Raw genomic sequence first — 26458 nt, 5'->3', positions numbered from 1 at the left:
GAGGGTGAGCCTAGGACATTCTCAGATAAACAAAAGCTGAGGGAGTTTGTAACTGATAGACTTACCTTACAAGCAATGCTAGGGGGCATTCTTTTGACTGAAAGGAAAGCACACTAGTCAGTTGATCAAAGAGGCAAAAAGTAATAAAGACTTCCAATAAAGGTAACCATATGGGTAATTATAAATATATTACTGTATTGTATTTGTGGTATGTAACTTCATATTCTACTTCTTACAGGCTCTAAAATGCAAATGTATAAAAAGTAATGATACATCTATGGTTTTGGACATACAATTTATAAAGATATAATTTGTACATACAACTAAAAGGAAGGAGGGATTGGAGGTGCACATGAAAAGCAATGCATGTTACTAAACTTAAGTATAAAAGGCAAATGTGATTATGATAGATTTAAGATGCTAAATTTATGCTCCATGGTAAGCACAAAGAAAATACATGAAAAAAAAAAATATATATATATTGAAAAAAAAAAAAACAAAAAAACAAAACAGGAAAAAAATATGTAGAGCCCCCTTGAGGAGCCGGTGGAGAATGCAGGGGTATTGGCCTACCCCACCTCGATGGTTGCTAACATGACCACAGACATAGGGGACTGGTGGTTTGATGGGTTGAGCCCTCTACCATAGGTTTTACCCTTGGGAAAACGGTTGCTGCAAAGGAGAGGCTAGGCCTCCCTATAATTGTGCCTAAGAGCCTCCTCCCAAATGCCTCTTTGTTGCTCAGATGTGGCCCTCTCTAGCTAAGCCAACTTGAAAGGTGAAATCACTGCCCTCCCCCCTACGTGGGATCAGACACCCAGGGGAGTGAATCTCCCTGGCAACGTGGAATATGACTCCCAGGGAGGAATGTAGACCCGGCATCGTGGGATGGAGAACATCTTCTTGACCAAAAGGGGGATGTGAAAGGAAATGAAATAAGCTTCAGTGGCAGAGAGATTCCAAAAGGAGCCGAGAGGTCACTCTGGTGGGCACTCTTACGCACAATTTAGACAACCCTTTTTAGGTTCTAAAGAATTGGGGTAGCTGGTGGTGGATACCTGAAACTATCAAACTACAACCCAGAACCCATGAATCTCGAAGACAGTTGTATAAAAATGTAGTTTATGAGGGGTGACAATGGGATTGGGAAAGCCATAAGGACCACACTCCACTTTGTCTAGTTTATGGATGGATGAGTAGAAAAATAGGGGAAGGAAACAAACAGACAAAGGTACCCAGTGTTCTTTTTTTACTTCAATTGCTCTTTTTCACTCTAATTATTATTCTTGTTATTTTTGTGTGTGTGCTAATGAAGGTGTCAGGGATTGATTTGGGTGATGAATGTACCACTATGTAATGGTACTGTAAACAATCGAAAGTACGATTTGTTTTGTATGACTGCGTGGTATGTGAATATATCTCAATAAAATGAAGATTAAAAAAAAAAAAAGTAGCTTATGAGGGGTGACAATGGTATTGGGAAAGCCATAAGGACCACACTCCACTTTGTCTAGTTTATGGATAGATGAGTAGAAAAATAGGGGAAGGAAACAAACAAACAGACAAAGGTACCCAATGTTCTTTTTTACTTCAATTGCTCTTTTTCACTTTAATTATTATTCTTGTTATTTTTGTGTGTGTGCTAATGAAGGCGTCAGGGATTGATTTAGGTGATGAATGTACAACTATGTAATGGTACTGTGAACAATCGAATGTACGATTTGTTTTGTATGACTGCGTGGTATGTGAATATATCTCAATAAAATGAAGATTAAAAAAAAAAATTCTCAGGGACAAGCAAGAAATTGAAAGAGAAACTTGTGAACCAATGACAGCTTGCCAATTAGGGTTGCTGGAAGAGGTAATGCTTTCTGCTTCCTGGCCCAGCTAGGTGGGGACTGCATTCTTATCCCTTTCCCAATTATTCTGAGGCCCCAATTATTTCCCTAAGATGTCCAACCTCCCCTCAGGTTCAGGGTTCCATCTTCCCCCCAAATCTCCATCCTATCTTCTAAGAGGTGTTTGGTTAACATTTTCAAAACTAGTTATCTTTAATGAGGACAGAATATTTGAATAAGGAGAAACTGAGTTACAATTATAGCATCCCCACAGCCTTGTCTGAACACTCAGGATGTCAATTCGATCCTTTAAGTATTAGTTGAGCTTTCCTATATTCAGGCTCTGTACCAGTCACTGGGGATAAAATGATCAAGAAAGACTTGGTATCTGACCTCTCATAACACTGAATCTGATGGAGGAAATAATCAGTTATAAAGCTCTGTGTAATTTGGGCTGATATTTGGGTAATATAAGCAGTTGTCGGTGTGAATGGGAAAGTAAGTAATAAAGCATCTTTGGTTTGTGAAAAAAAAAAAAGAAATGAGAAGAGAATCAAATTGATACAATACAAAAAATAAAATTAATATGAATGTAGGTGTTAAGGGAAGAATTGAGGTGCAAGAGGTGTGACTGACAAGGACCAAATAGCAAAATGGCAGAATAAAGTCCTGCAATATCGGTAGCTACTTTAAATGTAAATGGATAAAATTCTTCAGTCAAAAGACAGAGATTGGCAGAATGGATAAAAACACATGACCCAAAGATATGCTGTCTACAAGAGACTCATCTTAAATTCAAAGACATAAGTAGTTTCAAAGTGAAAGGATGGAAAAAAATATACCACACAAAAAGCAACCAAAAGAGAGCTGCGGTACCCATGCTAGTATCAGATAAAACAGACTAAGTCACAAACTGTTACAAGGGACAAAGAAAGTCACTATATACTGATAAAGAAGTCAATTCAACAAGATGTGCCAACTATCAATATATGCTCCTAACAGGGAAGCCCCAAAATATATGAAGCAATGTTGAAAAATTTGAAGAAAGAAATAGTTCTACATATAACAGTAGGAGACTTTAATAATGCATAGAACATCAAGATGGAAGATCAGTAAGGAAACAGAAACTTGAATGATACTCTAAACCAACTACACCTAACAGATATATAGAGAACACTTCACCCAACAGCAGCAGAATATACATCGTTCTCTAGTGAATGTGGACCATTCTCCAGGATAGACCATATGTTAGATCACAAAACAAGTCTCAATAAATTCCGAAATACTGAAATTGTGTAATGTATCTTCTCTGACCACAATGGAATTGAGCTAGAAATCAACAGCAGAAGGAGAACTGGAAAATGCACAAATTAAACAATACACTCTAAACAACCAAGATGGCTAAAGAAATTACAAGAGAAATTCAGAAGTATCTTGAAGTGAATGAAAGTAAAAACACAACACATCAAAACTTATGGGATGCAGCAAGGCACTGCTGAGAGAGAACTTTAAAGCTCTAAATACTTACATTAAAAATAGAAAGGTCTCAAATCAGACCTAACATCACAACAGGAGGAACCAGAAAAAGATCAAGCTAAAACCAAAGTGAGCAGAAGGAAGGAAATAAGAAAGATTAGAGGAGAGAGAAATGAAATAGAGAATAAAAAATAATAGAAACAATGAAGAAACCAAAAGTTGGTTCTTTGAAAAGATCAATGAAACAACACACCTTTAACTAGACTGAAAAAAAAAAAAAGAGAGAAATAACTAAAATCATAAATGACAGAGGAGACATTACTACAGACCCCACAAAACCAAGAAGGGTCACAAGAAGATACTATGAACAATGGTATGTCAAAAAATTAGATAACCTAGATGAAATGGACAATCAAGTAGTCTGCCTACAGTGACTCAAAAAAATACAGAAGATCTCAACAGAACAATAACAATAAAGTGGTTAAATCAGTAATTCAAAAACTCTCAACAAAGAAAAGCCTAGGACCAGACGGTTTCACCAGTGAATTTTACTTAACATCCAAGAAGAATTAACCCCAATCCTGCTCAAACTCTTCCCCAAAATTGAAGAGGAGCTGACAGTTCCTACCTCATTCTATGAGGCCAACACAACCGTCATACGAAAACTTGATAAAAATACAAGGAGGGAAAATTACAATGCATTATCACTTAATGAATATAGATGCAAAAATTCTCAAGAAATATGAGCAAACTGAATCCAACAGCACATTAACAGAATTAAACCCTATAAACCAGTGGGATTTATCCCAGATACAGGGTGGTTCAACCTAAGAAAATCAATTAATGGAACAAAGGGAAAAAACCCACATGATTACCTCCATTGATACAGAAAAGGCATTTAACAAAATCTAGCACCATCTTTTGTTAAAAACACTTAAAAAGCTATGAAAAGAGGAAACTTGCTCAGCATGATAAAAGGCATATATGAAAAACTCACAGCTAACATCATATTCAATGGTGAAAAACTGAAAGTTCCCCCGCCTAAGATCAGGAAGAAGACAAGGAGGCCCATTATCACCAATGTTATTCAATACTGTACTGGAAGTTCTAGCCAGGGCAATTAGGTAAGAAAAGAAAATAAAACATATCTAAATTGGAAAGGAAAAAGTTACCTTCCCTATTTGCGGATGACATGATCCTATAGACAGAAAATCTTGAAAAATCCACAACAAAGCTCCTAGAACTAAGAAATGAATTCAGCAAAGTGGCAGGGAACAAGTTCAACACCCCGAAATCAGCAGTGTTTCTATCTGAAGAGAAAATCAAGAAAATAAAATTTCCATGTACAACAGCAACTAAAAGAATTTATAGGAATAATTTTAACCAAGAATATAAAGAACTTATACACAGAAAATTACAAACCACTGCTAAAAGAAATTAAAGATAACCTAAGTAAATGGAAGACATTCCACGTTCATGTTCTGGAAGACTAAATATTGTTAAGATGTCAATTCTACCTGAAGTGATCTATACAATCAAAGCAATCCCAACCGTTGTCTTTGCAGAAATGTAAAAGCCAATCATGAAACTCCTAAGGAAGGGTGAGGGGCCCCAAACAGCCAAAACCATTTTGAAAAGAACCAAGCTACAGTAATCAAAACAGTATGGTACCGGCACAAGGACAGACACTGATAAGGACAGACCAATAGAATCAAATTAAGAGTTACAGAAACACATTCTCACATCTATGTCCAATTGATTTTTGACAAGGGTGCCAAGTCCACTCAATGGAGAAACAATCATCTTTTTAACAAATGGTGCTGGGAAAACTGTATATCCATGTGCAAAAGAATGAAGGTAGACCCCTACCTCATACTGTATACAAAAATTAACTCAAAATGGAGTTAATAGAGACCTAAATATAAGAAACAAAACTATAAAACTCCTAGAAGGAAACACAGAGCAGCATCTTCAAGGACACTGTGTTAGGCAACAACTTCTTAGATTTTACAACAAAATCCTGAACAACAGAAAAACAGATAAATGGGACTTCATCAAAATTAAAAACTTTTGCACATCAAAGGACTTCATCATGCAGATAAAAGGACAACCTATAGAAAGTGAGGAAATATTTGGAAACAACAAATCCAATAAAGGTTTAATATCTGGACTATACCAAGAATTCCTACAACTCAACAGTGAAAAGACAAACTGCCCAATTACAAAATGAGCATAAGACTTGAACAGACATATCACCAAAGAAGATATACAAATGGCCAAAGAGCCCATGAAAAGATGCTTAATATTATTAGCCATTAGGGAAATTATCAAAACCACTCGAAGATACCATTTCACACCCACTAGAATGGTTACTATTAAAAAACAGAAAATAACAAGTGTTGGAGAGGATGTGAAGAAATAAGAACCCTCTTTCATTTTTGGTGGGAATGTAAAATTCTACACTGTTGTGGCAAACAGTTTGGTGATTCCCCAGAAAGTTAAGTATAGAATTACCATATGACCAGGAAATCCCACTTCTAAGCATATACCCAGAAGAACCGAAAGCAGGGATTCAACATATATTCATATGCCAAAGTTCCTAGTGGCATTATTCACAGTAGTCAAAAGCTGAAAACAACCCAATTATCCATCAACCAATGAATGAATAAAAAATAGTGATACACACACACACACACACAGATACACACAATGGATTATTATTCAGCCATAAAGAATGATGTACTGATACGTGCGACAACATGGATGATCCCTGAAGACATCATATTAAGTGAAATAAGCCAGATAACAAAGGGCCCAGCAACAAGGGCTATGGACCAGCCGTGCCTCTGCATCTGTCTGTCCTCTCCCGAGATTTAAGAAGAAGCTTACAGATCCAACTGGTTTGCCTATTTTGCCAACTGTATCATCTCACTGATACGAGATAATCAGAAAAAGCAAATTCATAGTGTCAGAAACTAAAATAGTTACCATGGTCTGGGATGGGGGTTGGGAATGGGAAGCTAATGCTTAATCGGTAAAGAATTTCTGTTTGGGGTGACAGGAAAGTTTTGATGATAGATTGTGTAACGGTAGCACAAATTTGTGTGTGTAATTAACACCACTCAATTATATATTGGAATGTAGTTAAAAGGGGAAATTTTAGGTTGTATATGTTACTATAAAAATTTTTAAAAAACCACAGGAGTGTACAACACAGTGAACCCTAACGTGAACTATGGACTACAGTTAACAATATAATTGTAATAGTATTGTTTCATCACTTGTAACAAAGGTATTAGAATAATTTAAAATGTTAATAATAAGGAAAACTCTGTGGGTATGTGTGGGGGAAGTGTATGGGAATACTGTACTTCTTGCATGATTTTTTCTGTAAACCTACAACTTCTCGAATACAAAAGGGGGGGGGGGGCAGAGGATTTACTCTGATAAAAGACTTAAAAGAGGGTATGATACCTGATTTCAGATTTTTAAAATGCTACCAAATAAGAGAAACTAGAGACCACAGGTGGGAGGTAACAATTAGAACTGCCAAAAAAAGAATAAAATGTTTAAGAAAGGTTCCTGTCCCTAAGGTTTTTCTAGAAAAGGTTGAAAAGCAGCTGGCAAAACAGGTAAACAGCTGGATCTATAAGCTTCTCCTGAAGCCCTGGGAGAGGAGAGACAAGATTCAGAGGCACGACTGTTCCACAGCCCTCGTTGCTGGGCCCTTTCACCAGCCTGCATTATGATCGTCCATCCTCCTGAGGAATTTTTGTTTTTCAAAACTCATGTAGTTTACTTTTGTTACCAGAAACCCAGATATTTAAATGGCACACTGATACATAATAATAAGCCATTTCTTTTGGTAAAACATCAAGAATATAAACTGACATGTTCTACAAAGGACAAAAAAAGTGCCAATGATTTGTTGATAAGCAACTTTTAACATGTTAAGTTTCAGAGGGTCTAAACAGTTTCACTCTTAACAGATTAGAAAAATATTTATAAATCCACATATTTCTAGGGAAGTTGAACAGATACATGATTTAAATAAAAAACACTTATACTGCAAATTTATTTTTCTTTGGGGGGTGCAAATTTATTTGGATGTACTGGGAAGACAACTGAAAGAGTGATAAAGGCAAAAAAGGAATTAGGGTATAAAAGGTGGCTAGATAGGGAATAAAGAGTGAGATGGAGTTCTGCCCAATTTCTATTTCATTCCTTTCAAGGCACATGAACCAGAGGCAACTTATGTTTCTTTTCTGATTTATCCTGGTAGAGACAAAGAATACTTAAACATTTGACTTTGGTTTTTGATAAAAGAAAAAAAAAATTATACACATCACATGGTCAAGTGAAGCTGTTTTAAGGGAGGCTGAGCACTGCTTCCAGCTGTGAAGCTGATTCACATACTTAAAGCCTCCAAGTAGACACATCTACTATTTGAAAGAAAGAAAAGATGCGGAAAGTTTGCAAAAAACTCCTTATTTTTAATTTTTTGGGGGAATGAAAATGGGTACAAAATGGATGACAATCACTCTAAGATATTATGACTTGGTGACTGGGGGCAAAAATTCATTTCTTTAAGACTGATGAAATCAATCACATTTGGCAAATTTTCCCCTGGAAGACTCGAGGATGATTTTGTATGCGCCTTGGGTCAGGAATAGACAAGACCTTTGCTATTAAAAATGTTTGCTACCCAAATGCACAGCTGCACTAATGATATGGGGAAACCCTGTTTCACTCAGCTATAAACTAAGGCAGTGTGGGAAAATCTGAATGTGTCAGATTAAGTTTACTGAGAGTTTTAAAGTTAGGTATGTGAGAAGAAAACCAATGAAAATAAGAGTAAACCCTGTAATACAGATGCTCAAGAAATAACATTTTTTCAAAATTCCTTAAAATCTAGCAGTTCATTGGTTCCTAGAACTCTCCATACGGAAGCCTTGGAATTCTTTCTTGGGAGTCATGATGTATCCAAGTGCACCAGTTTCTCTCCCTTTTAGAAAGAGAATTAAAAAAAACAAACAAACTGGCCTTCTGCCTTCCTTGAGGAAGTGTGAACAAGGGTTTTTCTTCCAATTCACTCTCATCCTCTCCAGATATGTTTTGAAAGATCAGTGCTGGGTAAAAAAAATCAACTCATAAGCTAAAAAAATGACACTCCTATCAAAAGAAGGCACAGTGAGTCAAGTTACAAAAGAAACAAACTGGGGAATGACTTACTCAAGGTTCAAAAAAAAAAAAAAAAAAAGGATTATTTAAGGGAACATTTTAGGGATAAAAGAACAATTAGGGTTAAAAGGAAATAAAATAAGAGAATTAAATAGAGTCAAGAGGTTGTCCTGGAGGTTACTCCTATGAAAGCTACACCTAGATAGGCCAAATGACCACAATATAAGCCCAAGTCAACAGTAGTCCCGAAAACCTTAAAGAATACCCAAATCCCTATCTGAGACTCTATAGAAGTTTCACTCACTAAGTTTATCCATCAGAAACTTGAATCCTGCATAGTGCTCCTATGCCAGCTAAGTCCCAAAACCCAGAGGCAACAGCCTCTTCAAGAACATAACTAAATGTGTCCCCCTTTGCTCATAAAGTTGACACTCTTTTTCAACATGAACAGGTTAGGGTGGTCACTGTGTAGACATCCCTGAAGATTAGGAAAGTGATTAAATTAGAGGAAGGGGTAGCAACAGATAAAACGGAATTTAACAAAGGATTATGAATACTGAATCTTTTTATAATTTTCTTTTTCTTAGTTGCTAGGGTATTGGAATAGTTAGAAGGAAGGAACTGAAGTGGTGGAACTGTAACCCATGGCATCCTTTGAAACTTGTTCTATAGCTACTTGTTAAATTGTAATTTCAAAGCTATACCTTTTTTATATATGTTATATTTCACAATAAGGAAATAACTGAAACTATGGTACTATAACTCATAACTCTGGAAATTTCCTATATATCTACTTGTTAGATCATACTTTGAAAGGTATTACCTTTTTGTATATATATTTCATAATAAGGAAATAACTGAAACTGTGGAATTGTAATGTATAATATTCTTTGAAATTTGCTAACTACTTGTTAAATTGCACTTGGAAAGTTATCATTTTTATGTATGTGTTATATTCTACAATTAAAAAAATCTGTAAAAAAAGGAAATAAAATTTTAGGTTTATATTAGGAAAAATATCAGATTAGGAAATAAACCAGGGTAAACTATGGCTAGTAAGGTAGTTTGTGCGTAAAATATCACATAATTATCATTACTACAATAACCTTTTCTTTTTGAAACCATGTACCTCAGAAGAAGTCTCCTGAATACATCCAATGATACTAGAAGTTACCTGGACAGAATGAGAAGTTTTACTCATTCATTCAACAAAATTTACCAAGCATTGTACTGGTCGATGAGCTAAGCAGCAGTGACACAAAGTTGAATAAGTTATTGATGGTCCCTCATGATGTTTGTTCTGAAGAGGGGAGATAACGTGAACAAAAACTATGATAACAATGAAATAAAAGCTTTAACAGAAATATGCACGAAGTATTATAGGAAGAATCAGTTATTCTCATGGGTGTCAGAAAGGCTTCACAAAAGTGCTGACATCCGAACTGGTTTTAGATAAAGAGAAGGCAGGAAAAAAGCACTTCAGGGAAAGCAAGAATCTATTCAAAGCATAAGGTATGAAGAACATGTTTATTAAAGAACAACTACTTGCTGTTCACACTACACTACAATGAAGGATGTGTATTATTAATAACAATATCCATCATTATTCAGATTACTATTGCATCATTAGGTAAGAAAGCAAGCTAGTTTATGTAAAACAGCTTTGAAAAAGGAAAACAACTCTTAATACACAAACAGAAAATACTTCCTTTTGGTTGGAGACCATTAATTTTAAGCCTCTAGGAATGAAGGGAATTTGCAAATATTATTTTTCTTTTCCATGCTGTTTTGAAATCATGTTGCTTGAGAGAATGTAAACCAAGAGAGTTGAGATGCCATTGGCTCAGGAGGGAAAACCCTAAGAAATATTAAAAGTGTGAATCTTCACTGAGGAATGAGAGGTGAGAAAGCACAGGAATCAAGAGACAGTGTATAACTCTAAGGCAAAGAAGAGATGGAGATTTAGGGTTCAGCATTTCAGGGGCAATTGTGTAATATGTAGGGAATATCAGGAGATCTAGGCCCTTCTTACAGGCTTCAGCAACTTGCTTGGTCTCCTAGAGTTACCACATTCTCAACTGTGAGACTGGATATTCTCCAAGGTTCTTTCCTTTCACAGCTACTACAGATGACAAGTAAAAGACAGACTGAGTTACTAGAGAAAAAAAGATTAGAGCTAATATGACAATAAGATTCACCAGATTTTATATTTCATTTACTAACTTAGAGAATATGCTTTCTGACATAACAGGAGATCTTCTGGCTTTTTTTTATGGAGGATTCCATGAAAGGAATTAAGTACTAATGCCCCAAAGCAGTGGTTCTCAAAATGTGATACCTGGAACCCCAGAAGTCCCTGAGACTCTAAGTGTCCCTTTTCCAACTAGGAAATTCCAGCAAGGCTGGATTTTCTTTGTATACTTCAACTAAAACAACATAATGCAAGACACACTGCAGAATGAGAATCCAGCTGCATTTTATTAAATAGACAGTAAAGAGATGTTTAAAACTGTAATGTAATGCCACTCTTATCACTCAACTTTTGTTTTGGGAAATACAGTTAATTTTCATAAAAACTGCATTACGTATCCAAACGTGAAAAAGGTTTATTATTTTTAAATGAATTAATAATTGACTATCTTAATAAGTTTCTCAGTTAAAATTTCTAACATGGTAAATATCAATAGCTATAAGCCACATAACCAAAAGCTCATTGGGTCCTCACTACTGTTTACAAGTGTAAGGGGGTTCTGAAACCAAAAAGTTTAAGAACTGCTGCATTAAGGCATCCATTAAATATAATAAAGTAATTTCTCTTCTCTGCATCTATGATGGAAGAAGAAAGAAAACAGTCACTCAACTCACTTTCTGTGTTCTGTGTTTCAGAGGAAAATCCACCATTACAAACCACATAGCATGGCCTGTAATAGGCACTCAGTGAACAAAAGGTGAATAACAGAAAGAGGATATTGGATGAGGAACAAGGTGGCTTCAAGTAGTTGGGACAAAGTCAAACTCAAAATAATAATAATAATAATAATAATAATAATAAACTGTCAGTTGACAGTTAAGAAATGCTATGGTATTCACATTCATACTTTATTTCATATGCATATCTTAGTCATGCTGATTTTTTAAAACCACAGTTTCTAGAACATTTCAGTTTGAGCACAAAGACCGAGCGGGCATTCACTCAGCTATGCACACTGACACCCAACACCTGTGGCACACCTGCTGTAAAACTGCATAAGAAAAACTAACCTTCTTTGGTTTCACAAATCATCTCATGGCTACAGGTACAGTATCTAACAAACCATGATAAAAGACAAAATAACATGAAAACAAAACAAACATACAAAATACTTGTAGAAAATAGCTTTACTGAGGTCATATGGAGTATTTTTGCTATACTTACTGTATCCCATATCTGAAGTTTTATCTGTTTTCCATCAATAGTTATCATTCGAGCACCAAACTCTACACCTTAATAGAACAGAAAACGATTTATTACACAAACATATTTTACATTTAAAGATAAAAGATGTTTATTTCCAAGACATGCCACACTAGGTGATATACAGATCAATTTTAACAAATATAGTTTCCATTCTTAGAAAACCTATAAGCTAAGGCAGAGGTGCTAATAAGACATACACTAAAGCACTTCATTAAAACACTAATATATTCAAGTCCAGCATATTCCAAGAAACCAACTGTAGTCTTCATGTTTCTCATGCTCAGTAGTATAGAAACAATGAGAAAGAAATTCAAGAGTCAAAATTTATTAGCTAACACATATTAAATATTGGTTTCTTAAAACTATAATAATAAGGCATGACATAACTAAATGGGATAGATGAATTTCAACATTGCAGTCTTGGTTTCCAGCATGGGTCATCAACTAGGAAAGAAATCTCCAAATCTGTTCACTTACAGCTAACTGCTGTTTACAATTTGGTGAACATACTTCCAGACATTGCTCTATGAATAAAAACACATTTATAAATAGGCCAGAAATTCAAAAATACATTCCAATTTTACACAAAGGGAGCATATTACAAATGCTGTTCTGCAAACTGCTTTTTATTGAACAATACATCATGGACATTATCCATATCATGAACAACTTTGAAACTCAATAAATATAAACTATATTATTTCTGATGTCTGCATATATTCCTTTATATATATACACACACACATACAAATTTATACACACAAATATAAATGTATATACATGTATATAATTTAGTAAATGGTACTCTTGCTATCAGTTTAGGTTGTTGCCAAATTTTTACTATAGAGTGAATGCTGAAATGAAGTTTCTGTATTCATTTTTCAAATTACAGCTATGATTTAAGGCAAATTATAGGAAACAAGATGGCAAGTCAAAGGGAATACAGACTTCAATCTTGCAAGTTTACTACTTCAGCCTTTCCATTTGCCTTTAACATTTCTTTTGAAAGTAATTCAATTACCAAAATAAGAGAAAAAGAAAGCATAATTTAAGACCAGAAAAAGTCATGAAGATGACTCTGAAAGAAGCGTATCATTAATATTGTACCAAATCATTACTGTCTACAGGGTATTCTATCAGTATTTAGATTAGAGCCAAAGGTGAAGGGGAGACATAAGATGTCATCCTGGCAGAAAGACAGTTTCCAGGTGCCCAGGAAAGGGCATACTGCCCAATGTCAGAGGTCCAGTTTAGCAACTCCTGTAATTCTGCCAACTGTGAACTGGAGGGTGAATTTGAAAGGGAATTTGTCCTCCCATTAACACACAACTTGCTGGGGATTCCACTTCATATTTTAACACTTATTTTCATCTCGGGGACAAAGTCAATATCAAGAAATTAACTGCACTGTTCATGTTTCTCAAGCTTACAGTATCAGAAAGCCAGAGGAACGGTTATCTAGGAACCATGATTCATTAGACTGAAAAAATGCAAAACTGTAAAATTATGCCAGGTAAAACCAATGTTTACTTACATTCGTTCATGTTTGTTTTGTGCCAAGAGGGGAAGGCGGCACAGAAAACAACCACTTACCATCTTCCCATTGATGGCATGAAAATGGGAATAGCTATGTATGGTACAAATATTCCTTGAAACATCCAGCATTTAAAAGGAATGGACAATTAAATTGAGAGAGTGGAAGCCTTCTCATGAATTTATTGTTTTTACCCACAAACCAGAGAGAAAAATCCTATTTTTAGTTCCATTGTCATGGATGGGTTTTTAACCACCTTCCAAAAACAGGTGCATTGCTCACTGGGATTCATCATTTCTCTCTCTGATGTACAATGTGAAACTGGACAAAAAAAAACAAATACAAACTAGAAACAGACCCATGAGTGTTCCTGATACCAAGTGGTGGGCAGGCAATGCAAGCCAGGGCAATCACACTCCCTCTCTGGAACTGACACCTTGAGCAGAGGGAGAGAAATTGATTGATGACCCATTCCATCCTAGTAGATGAAATGCTAACAAGACTGTCCTTGCTACATGACTGCTTTTATGGTTTCTACCTCTGGGCCTCCAAAGACACTTTGTTCTTGCCCATTCAAAAGCCCAAAATTTTCACTCCAGATACTCAGATATACTCCCTTTTGCTTAACTTAGCCAGAAGTGGGTTTTGGTATGTTTATCATTTTATTCAAAGTAGACGGAGGATGTTGAAGCTTAAAGTCTTTAAACAAAGATTTTGTCTCTAAATATATATCCCTTTTAAATAAATCTGTTATACAAATATCAAGATTGTTTCTAAAGCAGGGAGATAAAATAAAATTGATGTCTTAACTTCATTTATCAAGGGGGTCAGGATGGAGAATAAAAAGACAAGAGGCAAAGAGACCAGTTAAAGGGCTACTTATTATCTAGGCATAAGATAGACTGGTAGTAGGAAAAAAACAAACTTCTGAAAAGGGAAAATTGAGAAATGCTAATGACTACTGAAAAACTATGATTTTTATTTTTCCATCAAATGAAAGAAAAACAAACAGCCTTCAATTTCAGTTTCAGAAACAGAATCCATTCCCATTTACCTTCTCATACCTGGATCAAATACAGGTTTTACTTTTGCCTCTTGTATTGTGTGTGGCAAAAGAAGTTACCAAAACCTAAAGTTTCCTGGAAGTACCAAAATAAACAAAACCAAAACCTTATTTGTCTTCTGGGTTGTTAAAAATTTTAAATCCATCCCTTTAAATGTATACATGCTGGAGAATCTCATTTAGAAAGATTTCCTTATCTTTTTTATGGGATAAACCATCATCCTGTGCACTTGAGGTCCTCTTCCCAGATATTTTCAGTTAACAGTCAATTTAGCTGCCAGAGAATTGTTTATATAGCCAAAGGCAAAGGACTATTTATCTGCCATTGTCAGGGAGTGATTTTTTTTTTTTAACTTTTTTATTTTGAAATACTTTCAAACGTACAGGGCAGTTACAAAAATAATACAAATCCCATACAGAAAATTCCAACAAACCCCTACCACCTCAAGATACCCAAATCCACCATTTTAACATTTTCCTTCCCTCCCTATCTATCCATTTTCCGAACACTTGAGTTTAGGTTAGGTTGTACACATCATGCTCCTTGAACACTTAAAACCACCATATGCATTTCTCATAAGAACAAGTATATTCACGTATGTAACCACCTTAAGTGCACTTATCAAGTTAAAGAAATTTAACATTGATACAAAGCTTACAGTCCATAGTAAAATTTTTTCATGTGTCCCAGTAACGGCCCTTTAAGCCTTTTTTCCTCCCTTGTTAGATCTCATCCAGGAACACATATTGCATTTAATGGTCCTTGTCTCTAGTAGCTTTTTCTTTTCTTTTTTTTTTTTTTTGTGAGAAAATATGTACATCATAAACTTTCCCCTCTCAACCACTTCCAAGCATACCATTCAGTGGGACTAATCAATCTCATGATGCTGCTGCAGTGCCCTCATTACCTTCCATCACTAAAACTTTTCCATCTCCCCAAACAGAAACCCCATGCCTATTCTGCACTACTTCCCCATTCCCCTGACCCTGCTACTGGCAACCTGTACTCTAAATTCTGTCTCTGTGCGTTTGTATATTCTCAGATATTTTCCTTGCAGTTACTAAGGAGCTTAAATTTAACATTCTAAATCTGTAATTACCTCATTTCCTTTGATATCATCTTAACTTCAGCTGGATACACAAATTATATTCCTACTACATGTTTATACATTATGAGTCCAAAACCACTGATACCTCATTACATTTAATAATTGCCTTTCAGATTCTGCAGGAAGTAAAAAGTGAAGTACCAAACCGAAAATACTACAGCACGGGCATTTATATTTACACCTGTGGTTACCCTAACCAGAAATCTTTATTTCTTCCCGTGGCTTTGATCTACTGTCTACTGTCTACCGTCCTTGCCTTTCAGTCTCTTTAGCACCTCCTGTAGGGTAAGGAAAGTGGTGATGAACTCTCTCAGCTTTTGTTTAACTGGGAATGTCTTAGTCTCTTCATTTTTGAAGATGGTTTTGCAGGATATACAATTCTTGGTTGGCAGTTTTTTGCTATCAGCACTTTAAATGTCATCTGATTGCCTTCTTGTCTCCATGGTTTCCGAAGAGAAATTAGCACTTTATCTTATTGAGTCTCCCTCGTGAAGGATATGTTCCTTCAATCTTGAGGCTTAAAGAATTCTTTAACTTTTGTATTGGACAGTGTGATTATGTCATGGTGTGGGTCTACTATTTAGGTTTATCCTGTTAGGATTTCATTGAGCAACCTGGATGTGTATATTCACCTTTTTTGTTAAATCTGGTAAGTTTTCAGCCATTGTTTCTTCAAATATTCTCTCTGCCCCTTTCTCTCTTTCTTTTCCTTCTGGGACTCCCACAATATGTGTACTGGTATACTTGATGCTGCCCCATAGGTTCCTAAGACTTTGTTCACTTTTCTTCCCTCTGTCCCTCAGACTGGGTAAGTTTAACTGTCTTATCTTCAAGTTCACTGATTCCTTCTTCTGCGAGGTCCAATCTGCTGTTGAACCCATGTAGGGAATTTTTAACTACTTCTACTGTGTCTTCAGCTCTCTGGTTCATTTTCAAAATTTTCATTTCCCTATTGATACTCTCTTTGTGTTCATCTATGGTTTTCCTGATTTCCCTTATTACTTTCCCATATTTCCCTTTAGTTCTTTGAGTATATTTAGGACCACTATTAAAAACTCTTTATCTGGCATTATGTTCAATGAAATAAGCCAGAAACAAAAGGACAAATATTGTAAGGCCTCAGTAATATAAATTAACTATAATGAGCAAATGCTGAGAATTGAATTCAAGAGCACAGTTTGTCAGGGATAGAACATGGGCAGAAATTGGCCAATCGACAATGCAGGTCTGATACAAAATGTTCAATAAGGCCTTGTAAGGCTTCCTAGATGATAAGCTCTTAAAGCAGTCACATCTATTCCTGAGTTTTAACTGTTATTTAAGAGATGTTTATTTGGTGCAAAATTCATATTCCCTGTAGCACACTATCTAATTTAACCTGTATGATAAGTTTATTTAAACAACATATTTACATGGAACCTAGAATAGGGAATGAAATCTTATTATTCTGTATAGGTTAATGTAATACCCTGATATATCTGAGTATTTTGGGCAGAAAATAAAAAAGTATTTGCAAAGTCCTCTTGAGGGAATGGGGGAAAATGTGGAACTATTAAACTTCCCCACCTTGGGAATTCCTGATACTCTTGCAAGCATTAGGGACTCCCAATTTAAAAAGTCAAGCTCTTGATCTTCGGGTTTGCCCTTATGAGACTTATTCCTGCAAAGAGAAGCTAAGCCTACTTGTAATTATGCCAGAGAACCTCTTTTTTGCTTAGATGTGGCCCCTCTCTCCCAGCTAAGGTTGCAAATAAACTCACTACCCTCCCCCCTACATGGGACACGACTCCCAGGGGTGTAAGTCCCCTGGCAATGTGGGATAGGACTCTGGGGGATGAGCCTGGACCTGGCATCATGGGATTGAGAAAGCCTTCTTGACCAAAAGGGGGAAAAGAAATGAAACAAGTAAGTTTCAGTGGCTGAGAGATCTCAAATGGAGTCAAGAGGTCATTCTGGAAGTTATTCTTATGCATTATATTGATATTCCTTTTTAGTTTCGAGTGTATTAGAGTAGCTAGATGGTAATACCTGAATCTGTTGAACTGTAATCAAGTAGACTTGATTCTTATGACGATTGTATAACTATACAGCTTTTATTGTGTGACTGTGTGATTGTGAAAACCTTGTGACTGACACTCCCTTTATCTAGTGTATGGGCAGATGAGTAATAAAGACAAACATATATAAAGTACATATAAATAATGGGGGGAATAAGGGGTACAGGGTGTTTTGAGTGTTCTTTCTTATTTTTATTTATTTTGGAGTAATGAAAATGTTCTAAAATTGATTGTGGTGATGAATGCACAACTATATGATGAAACTGTGAGCCAATGATTGTATACTTTGGATGGATTACATAGTGTGTGAATATATCTCAATTAAATTGCATTAAAAAAAAAAAAGTCTTTGTCTGGAATGTCCCAGGTCTGGTCCTCCTCTGGTCCTCCTCATTGATAGTTTTTAACGCTTTAACATTCTCCTTTGTCTGGGCCATCACTTCCCTGTTTCTTTGTATGTGTTATAATCTTTTGTTGAAACCTGGATATTATGATATTTTAGTATGTTACTGATGGACTTCAGATTCTGGGGCATCTATTCCTCAAGTTCATTTCTAGCTACTGTTATCACAGAGCTTTCCTTGAATGCCAGAACCAAAAAAAAGGAAAAAAAGAAAAGACCTTTCCCAGTCTTTGCAGACTGACCTGTGTGCATGCTTTCCTTCAGAGCTTATCCATACAAAGAATTCAGAGAATAGCTCCAGGCCAAAGTACAGGGGCCTCCCTGGTCCTTTTTGCTCTTGCATTTTGTCTTGAACATGCGCATATGGTCCTGAGAACTCCCCTGTTTACACCACTGATAGGAAATGTCCCCTCTTCCCCAGGAAATAGTTTCCTCATAGTCCTTGGCACCACAGGCATCAATGTATGGTTTATAGCCAGGAACCCACTGACCCTTGGCAGTCACTTGATTGTTCTCCCACAACCTTCTGAAGGAGAGTTTGGTGAGCCAACTTCTATACGCAAGGCAAGTTCTGGACAGCAACTCCCTCAGACCACCACCAGACAGACTGGGCCAGACATACATATTCCCAAAATGTACAAGAGGGTTACTTGGCTCCCTCCAGATCTGAGACCAAGGATCTGCACTGTAAGGGGAATGGAAGGGGCCATCCAGGACACTAGGTGATTCTACCACTTTTAAGGAGTCTTTTTCTACATTTGGTGCTTGCCCCGTTAGTGCCATCCTTTATCTGTTTTCTGGAGCTCTGTGAAAGCTGTTTAGCCAGTTCTTGCTGGTTGTTCAAAGCTTCTGTAGGGAGATGGAGCCCTGAAGCATCTCACTCTGCTATCTTGATTCAGGCCATATCCATTCTACTTGCCTGATGTTTTCAGGTATATTATTCACTTCTAACCTTTCAGAACAAAATACTCTGAATTTAAGTACACATTTTCTAATTGCCTCCAGATCACTATCTTCCCTGAATAGAAATTCTACCACTTATTGAGCACTCATAACTTATACCTAATAGTTAAGTGAGCCTGGACAAGTTTGATCTCTTCTGTTTCCTCATCAGTAAAATGGTATTAATGATACATATCTCATAAGGTAAAGATTAAAAGAGTTATTATCTATGTAATGGTTTGTATGACTGCATGGTTATGTGAATACATCTCAAAATATATAAAAAATAAAATATATATTAAAAAAAAAAGCCTAAGGGTCTGCAGCCCACCAGCCCCTCACCTCCCTGCCCCCACCAGACAGAGAACCTGCAGAAGGGGGCCTAAAGATGACAGCACCACAGACCCCCTTAACCAGGAGAGATGTGCCCTAAATACACACCTGGAATCCAGGCCTGCGGATCCCTGGCTCCTTGGATGCGCTCAGCCACAATCTGAATTGTTAGTTGCCAGAGGTGGCAGCCCTTCTAGAGAAGCTGGAAATCAGAGGGAGCGCCCCTGGATAATCCCCCATTCTCCCTCCTCTGTCCCCCCCACCCCAACCCCACTTTGCTGTGGTCCTTGCCAAGAATGGGTGGTGACCTCTCCTTGATTCTTACTGCTTTGGCCTTGGCAACTGCAGAGAAATGAGTCAAGTAGTGTGCTCTGCCCTTTAAGTAGGGTCTGGAGGGTAACCACAGGGTGGAGCGTCAAATCCAATCATTCTCTCCCAGTTAATGCAATAGGTGTTACCCAGGGCCTGTCAGGAAAGCAAGGTCCCGTCAGCTGATTCCCCTCCATCCGCTGTCCTTTGCTCACCCCTCTGCTGAAAACAGGTAACTAACTTCCATCGCAGTGGTGTACTGGACTTACTGGAGGTTTCCTTAGGATGTTCAAGTCTGTATTCATTAGTGAAACTGACCTGTAGTTCTTTTTTCAAAAGTATCTTTGTTTAGTTTAGGTTTCAAAATTAGGCCTGCCACATAGAATCAACCAGGAATTTTCCTTTTTTTTTTTTCTTCTTCTTTTCAATCTGTAAGAATATCAAAGCTCAATGGATCTGCCTAGTACCTTTTCCAGGGAAGATTTCTGAGTTCCTTCCCCACCTTTTCTATTTTCATTATTCTATTAATGTTTTGTACTCCTCATGTAGGCAATTTTGTTTTTATTTCCTCTTAGGAAAAAAAATTCCATTTCATCAAGATGGTTCTATTTACGGGTCTGGAGTTTCATGTAGCAATCTCTTTTAATTAAAAAAAATTTCTTCCTTACATGTCTTTTGTCCAAAACCAAACTCCTTTTCTTGCCCCCCCCATCCCAAAGTTTTCCCATTTCAGTAGACAACAACTCTGTCTTTCCAAAAAATGTGGGGTCATCCTTGCCCCTAGTTTTTGCCTCCCAACCCACATCAAATCGAGCAGCACATTTTTTGGATTCCATCTTCAAATTCTGTTCAGCATTCAACCACTTCCTGTCTCCACTACCCTCACCCTTGCCCACACCACCATCGTCTCTCTCTGGATTACTGGAATAGGTTTCTGAGGACCTCACTGCTTCAACTTTTGTGTTGTGGCCTATTCTCAACACAGCATCCAGAGTAACCCTTTAAACCATAATTCACATTGGTCACTCTTGTGCTCAAAACCCTCTATGGATTTGCTTTGAATTAGCCCAATGGGGGAGAGGGATAGGGTATAGGGGAAAGAAGACTGGCTAGGGTGAGGGTGAGTGCTGGAGCTGGGTGACGGCTATATTATCAATTACACGATCACTGGACTATTTCTGTAATTTTGTATATGTGTGTAGTCTAAACATTTTAATAAAATGTATTTTTAAAGGAAAAAAATGGTATTAATGATGCGTACCTTGTAAGGTAAAGATTAAAAGAATTATTATCTATAAAACAAAACAGTGCCTGATACATAGTAAATATCCAAAATGTGGCAGCTTTGTGTTATTATTATTCCATATCCTGCACCACAATTTCTAAACAACCCTTGCGTGATGGATGAGGAGAGCCCTTATTCTCACGCGTCAGTCAGGGGGTTGTGGTGGTGCAGAGATGTGCAGAGGCTGATGGGTTCCTTTGACCAGGTGGGACTGGGGCATGCCATTGAGGCCTCTTTGTAAGTCTAGGGCCTCCAGGCGGCTGGGCTATAGGGTGGCTATGCCAAAGCAGAAAGCAGTGCTTGGGAGAAAACAAACTGCCAGGCTGAGCTTTACTTGGACCAGCATGGGAGCATACGGACTCTTATGTTCTATTCCTGCTCCTGGATTCTAAACACTGCAGTGGATCACCATGGAGACTTGTGGGAAGATAGCTTGATTTTCCTAATTCCAGGAACAAAGAAAAAAGTTAGATATAAAAATAATTTCCTTAAATTTCTTGGAAAATCAACAGCAAACACCATACCTAAGAGCAAAACACTAGAGAAATTAAACTGAGAAAAGATGTACAATGTCTTCAACTTGGAAATTATTCTAGAGATTCTGGTCATGAATTTAAAAAAACTAAGAATTAAAATATGGGCTAAGAAAAAAACATATAATTTACAGACAATACAACTATCTACCTAAAACATGCCAAATAATTAATTTAAAAATGATTAGAAAAAATAAGTTTAGAGTTAGAAACCGGACACTCTAAAATATAAACAGATTTCCTAATTACAAAATATTAGCAATAAACAACTATAATGGGGGAAAAAAATCTATTCACAACAGCAACAAAATCTATAAAATACCAAAGGATGAACTTAAGAAAAGCACAAGTCCTGTATGAAGGAAAGTGTAAAATTTTACACCAAGAGCATTAAAGTCTGAACAAATGAAAACACCTGTTTATAAACAGGTAATCTCAATGCTGTAAAAACTTAAAATGTCTCCAAATCAACCCATAAATGTAATAAGACTCTTATCAAATTTTAAAAGTCTCATTCAAAATTTTGCATCCTGGCAAACAGAGTCCAAGGTTCATCTGAGAGAACAAGTACACAAGAATTATCAAGACAACTTAGAAAAAGAAGAATAACAATCAGATATGAAGCATACTTGAAAGTTACAATAATTACTACAGAATGATACTGTCTCATGAAATAGGGGAAAAAAAAAAAAAAAAGGGATAGATTTTAGAATTCCCAAACAGGCTTGCTTACATATGGGAATTTAGCATATGATAAAGATGATAGTTGAAACAGGAAATAAAGAATGGCTTATTTAATTAATGGTGTGGGGCTACAAGTTACTTAGGGATTGAAGAAAATCATACACACGACCATATATCTGCTGGAATAACAATGTATAGCACTAGAAGAAAAAATATTTAAGAGAACATACATGCAATTTTTGAGTACGGGAGTCTTCCTTAGCAAGGGTAGAAAGCCATTTTAAAAAATCAGTAGTTTTGACAATAAAAAACGAGTAGCAAAAGGGGTAAAGAGAAAAATAGGTAATTCAAAGAGAAGATAGAGGTGACTTAAATATATTTTAAAAAAATGCTCAACTTCACTAATAATTAAATATCTGAAAAGTAAAATGACAACCATATTTTGACTATTTAAGATTCACAAATTAACAACATTAATATGTTCCAGTATAGGCAAGGGTGAGGAGAAATGGGTACATTAGAACAGTTTTGTGTGCATGTTTATGAATATACTGTAAAACTCTAAAAGGCTGCACACACACCAAACTGTTAACAATGATTGCTAGAGGGCCAAAGACAAGTTACACAGGGAATTCAACTTACTATAGATTTTTACAATTTTTTTCACAATGACTCTGTACTGTCAGAAAATACATTCACATTTTAAAAATCAGCTATGTAGACTCTGTGGGATCTAAATTAGATGTTCAAAAGTTCTTTTTGGCTATCTTCCCAGTTCTTGGCAATGTTGTTCTAGGTAACTCAAGTTACCAAGAAACTGAACCCCAAATAAATAAGGAGTACTTTTTAACTGATTGCCTATGGAGAGCCTGAGGGAAGAAATGAAGCTTCAGTTCTACCATCTTTTCCAAATGTATACTTTCACTTCTAGCAGTCATTTCTTACAGATATGTTCTTCCTGTTTGAGGAAGTTGGGGAGAGAGGTGGAATCAACATACAAATGGCCTAGCCTCTAGACCAGTGTTTGTCAAACTGTCCATTAGTAGGTGGTGGAATAAATGTAGTGGGAATCTAGTGGACTGTAAGTACCATTATTTGTAACCAACATAACTGAATAGAAAATAAAGGAATGCATCCATCAAGTGTTGTAATGGTAAATTTTGCTTTATGAAGCTCTTCCCCACGAGAGCGAGAGAGATAGAGACACCTCACCACAAAACCGGTGCTGGGGATACAGAAATGAACAAAGCAGATAGCTACTGTCATGGACCTTACCTTATATTGGTGAGAGACCAAAAATCTTTATTTATTTGTATAAAAAGTTAAGGAAAAAAAATAAATCTGGGCAGGAGGGTGGGTATGTGCGTGTATTTGTGTGTGTATGCATACACGTGTGAAAATTTGGAAGGAAAAAGATCAGAACTGTTCGGTATATACTGAGTTTATGAGTTCAGTGCAGGTGGGCAGATGGCGGGATGGTATTTCAGAGTGAAAGAGAATCCAAGTTTATCCGCTGAGTGAAGACAGGAGAGGTAGGTGCTGCATGCTTAAAAAGCAAAAAGGTATGAAATAGTTATATAGGGAAGTAGAGAGCGAATGGGCTGAAAATAAAGTGTAATTGTTGGGCAGTATGAAAGGTACACTTGAAATCAGTGTCCAAGAAAGGAAAATGAGAATAGTTAACATGGTTTTATGTTTTTCTCCAGTCACATCTAGCAGCACACTTGCAGGCATGGAGTACACAGAGTTGGATTTAATCTATGATTTAACCACAACAGTATAAGGCAAGAGAGGGACAGGCATTCAAAGGTGTATGTAGGAGTGATTATAATGACATAATTATAGTGGGTGGAATTAATGCTGTATAAGGAGGGAAGTGAGAACCTGAGAGGGGTGAGAGTGTGAAAAGATGGCAGATCAATAGATTAAAAGAATTGCTAAGCGTCAGGAGCTAGAGGGAGTGAGGCAGAAGGATGGGAGGGATAGTCAATTAGCTAAATGTAGGGAACAGAGATTCTTGAGTGGTCCCAGATATTGGCATAATGGCAGAGTCCTGGGTGTGAGTATGTGAGTGAGTAGGTGAAGCAGGATGGAAGGAAGATCACTGGAGGCAAAGAATTAAAAGAACCAAGAAACCAGGATGTGTGTGGGTTATATGCACACAGGTTTGTGCAAGGACAACATTATAAAACATGTTTCTAGCTGGGTAACCAATATTTAAAAGCCACTGCTCCAATGCTTCCTTCTCAAAGTTTTTAAATGTTCGTAGGAAATCACCTGGACACCCTGCTGAAATGCAGTTTCTGATTCAGTTGAATCTTTAACAAGTTCTTTTGATATTGATGCTGCTTGTTCAGGGCAATGACCCTTGAACCATATTTTGAGTAGCAAGGCTGCAGTCTAGACCTTTAATGTAATGGTATTTATATTTACAAGTTGGCTTTTTATGAACTGCTTTTTTTAACTTTTTAATTTTGGCATAATTTTAAATTTACAGAGGAGTTGCAAAGGTAGTATGGAGAGTTTCCATATATTCTTCACCCAGTTTCCCTTAATTTAGTTTCCCCTAATTTTAACAATATAAACTGCATCTTTGATTTACATGTTAACAATTCTGAGACAGCCAAATGTATTAGTTGTCAAATGGTAAAGAATACTTTATATAGTCTTTCCTACTAAGCTTTTATGGTGTTTTAAATTTCCTCTTTTCTGTCATTTAGTATTTTTTAATCATGACCCAACCTTAAAATTTTCACCTTCTTCTATTCATCAATGTCAAGTATCCAGCAAAGTCAAGATACTGTCTCATACCTATTTTAGCAAACACTGATGTTCCTTTTTTAAATATGTGCTAATATGTCTGAAAAATAAATTGTTGTGATGGGGTCAAAATATTTGTGGTGCCAATGAAGGCAGAAACGTGAATTAACAGCAGTCATGGCTTTACGGACCTTTAGTTAGTTTGACATGGAATGGCTGTTATCGTATCTAACTCTGCAAAAGCTGGACTGGAGGAAGAGGTGAGAGGAAGAACTACTGGGTCAGCCTTTACTTTCAAAAATGGCTCTCAGCAAGAAAAACAATTATCATCAATAGTGAACAATAAGCAACTATTAGTATTTTGAGAACAGTTCTATGATTCTGAACAGTTAATTCTGTCTGCTACAGGGAAATTGATGATTAAAAAGTGTCATTACCTCAATTATCCTGAAATATCTCAAACTTTGAGGGTCTTTGCATAATGAGTGTATTAAGTACATTTACAGTTACTTTATAGGATCTGAAATTTAATAAAATTCCAATTTGAAACTAGAGTTCATGGTAGCTACTACCATCTTTATTCTATGATAATGGATTGTTGCAAAACCTATGGTTGGATTGTGGCCACCTAACTGTAGCACTGTTCCTAATGCAAAATAGGATCCACTTTGTGAAAGTCCACTAGACGTAGATTCTCTGAACACAAAGCAGTCTGGACAGGACTGCCTATATCCATCTTCCATAAGATTTACTTCCCATTTTTTTAAGGTAAAAGACAGAGGAACAATCCTGATTATGTACGGAGAAATTCTAACACATGACCTACTATGGATACCAACATGTACCACTAAACTTTGTGTTGAGATTTATAATGAAATTTAATGCCTATACAATTCCTCTACTTATGGCTGTTTCTCAGTCTTTTCTTTTTTCTTTTTTAACAGTTCTTGCTCTTCAGTCAACAGTCTTTCCCCCCAAAACCTGGGCATACAAATTACAAATCTCTGGAGCACTCAACAGCTGTTTCAGAAAAGAATGTCCATAAGCAGAGATGTCAAGTAATGGCACACCAGGAAAATAAGCGAAAATCTGTGGGTATGAAAAAGCACTTGGTTCTCAGGGAAGAGTAATGGGATACAGAATCTCATGTCTTAGGGAGAAGTAGGAGAAAGCTAGAAAGGGAAGAGTCACAAGCTTAAGAGTCAATGTTTGTTGGCATTAATTTAAAATTACCTTAAAAATGTTTATTGTAGTAACATCTATACAATACAAAATGTGACATTTTAACCATTTTTGAGTGTACAATTCAGTGGCATGAATTACTTTTACAATGTTGTACTACCATCACCACCATCCATTACCCGATCTTTTGTATGACCCCAAAGAGAAATTCTACTCATTAAGCAATAACTCTGTATTACTCCTTCCCCCGGCCCCTTATAACATCAAAACCACTTTTTGTCTCTATGAATCTACACATTCTAATTATTTCAT

General features: G+C 36.5%; 1 protein-coding gene across 2 annotated transcripts in view; it reads right to left on the bottom strand.

The window, feature by feature from the left end:
• RAB2A (RAB2A, member RAS oncogene family) overlaps positions 1-26458 on the bottom strand; it is a 135436-nt gene that overhangs the window by 58357 nt on the left and 50621 nt on the right. For both annotated transcript variants that reach the window (XM_037803543.1, XM_037803542.1), the window contains exon 3: positions 11911-11978. In XM_037803543.1, the coding sequence (XP_037659471.1) occupies positions 11911-11978 (68 nt within the window). The remainder of the gene's footprint in view (positions 1-11910; positions 11979-26458) is intronic.

This window comes from Choloepus didactylus, chromosome 14, assembly GCF_015220235.1.
Source record: "Choloepus didactylus isolate mChoDid1 chromosome 14, mChoDid1.pri, whole genome shotgun sequence".
NCBI lineage: Eukaryota > Metazoa > Chordata > Mammalia > Pilosa > Megalonychidae > Choloepus > Choloepus didactylus.
Note: the sequence above shows the minus strand (reverse complement) of the source record. Positions and strands in the feature narration are given on the sequence as shown.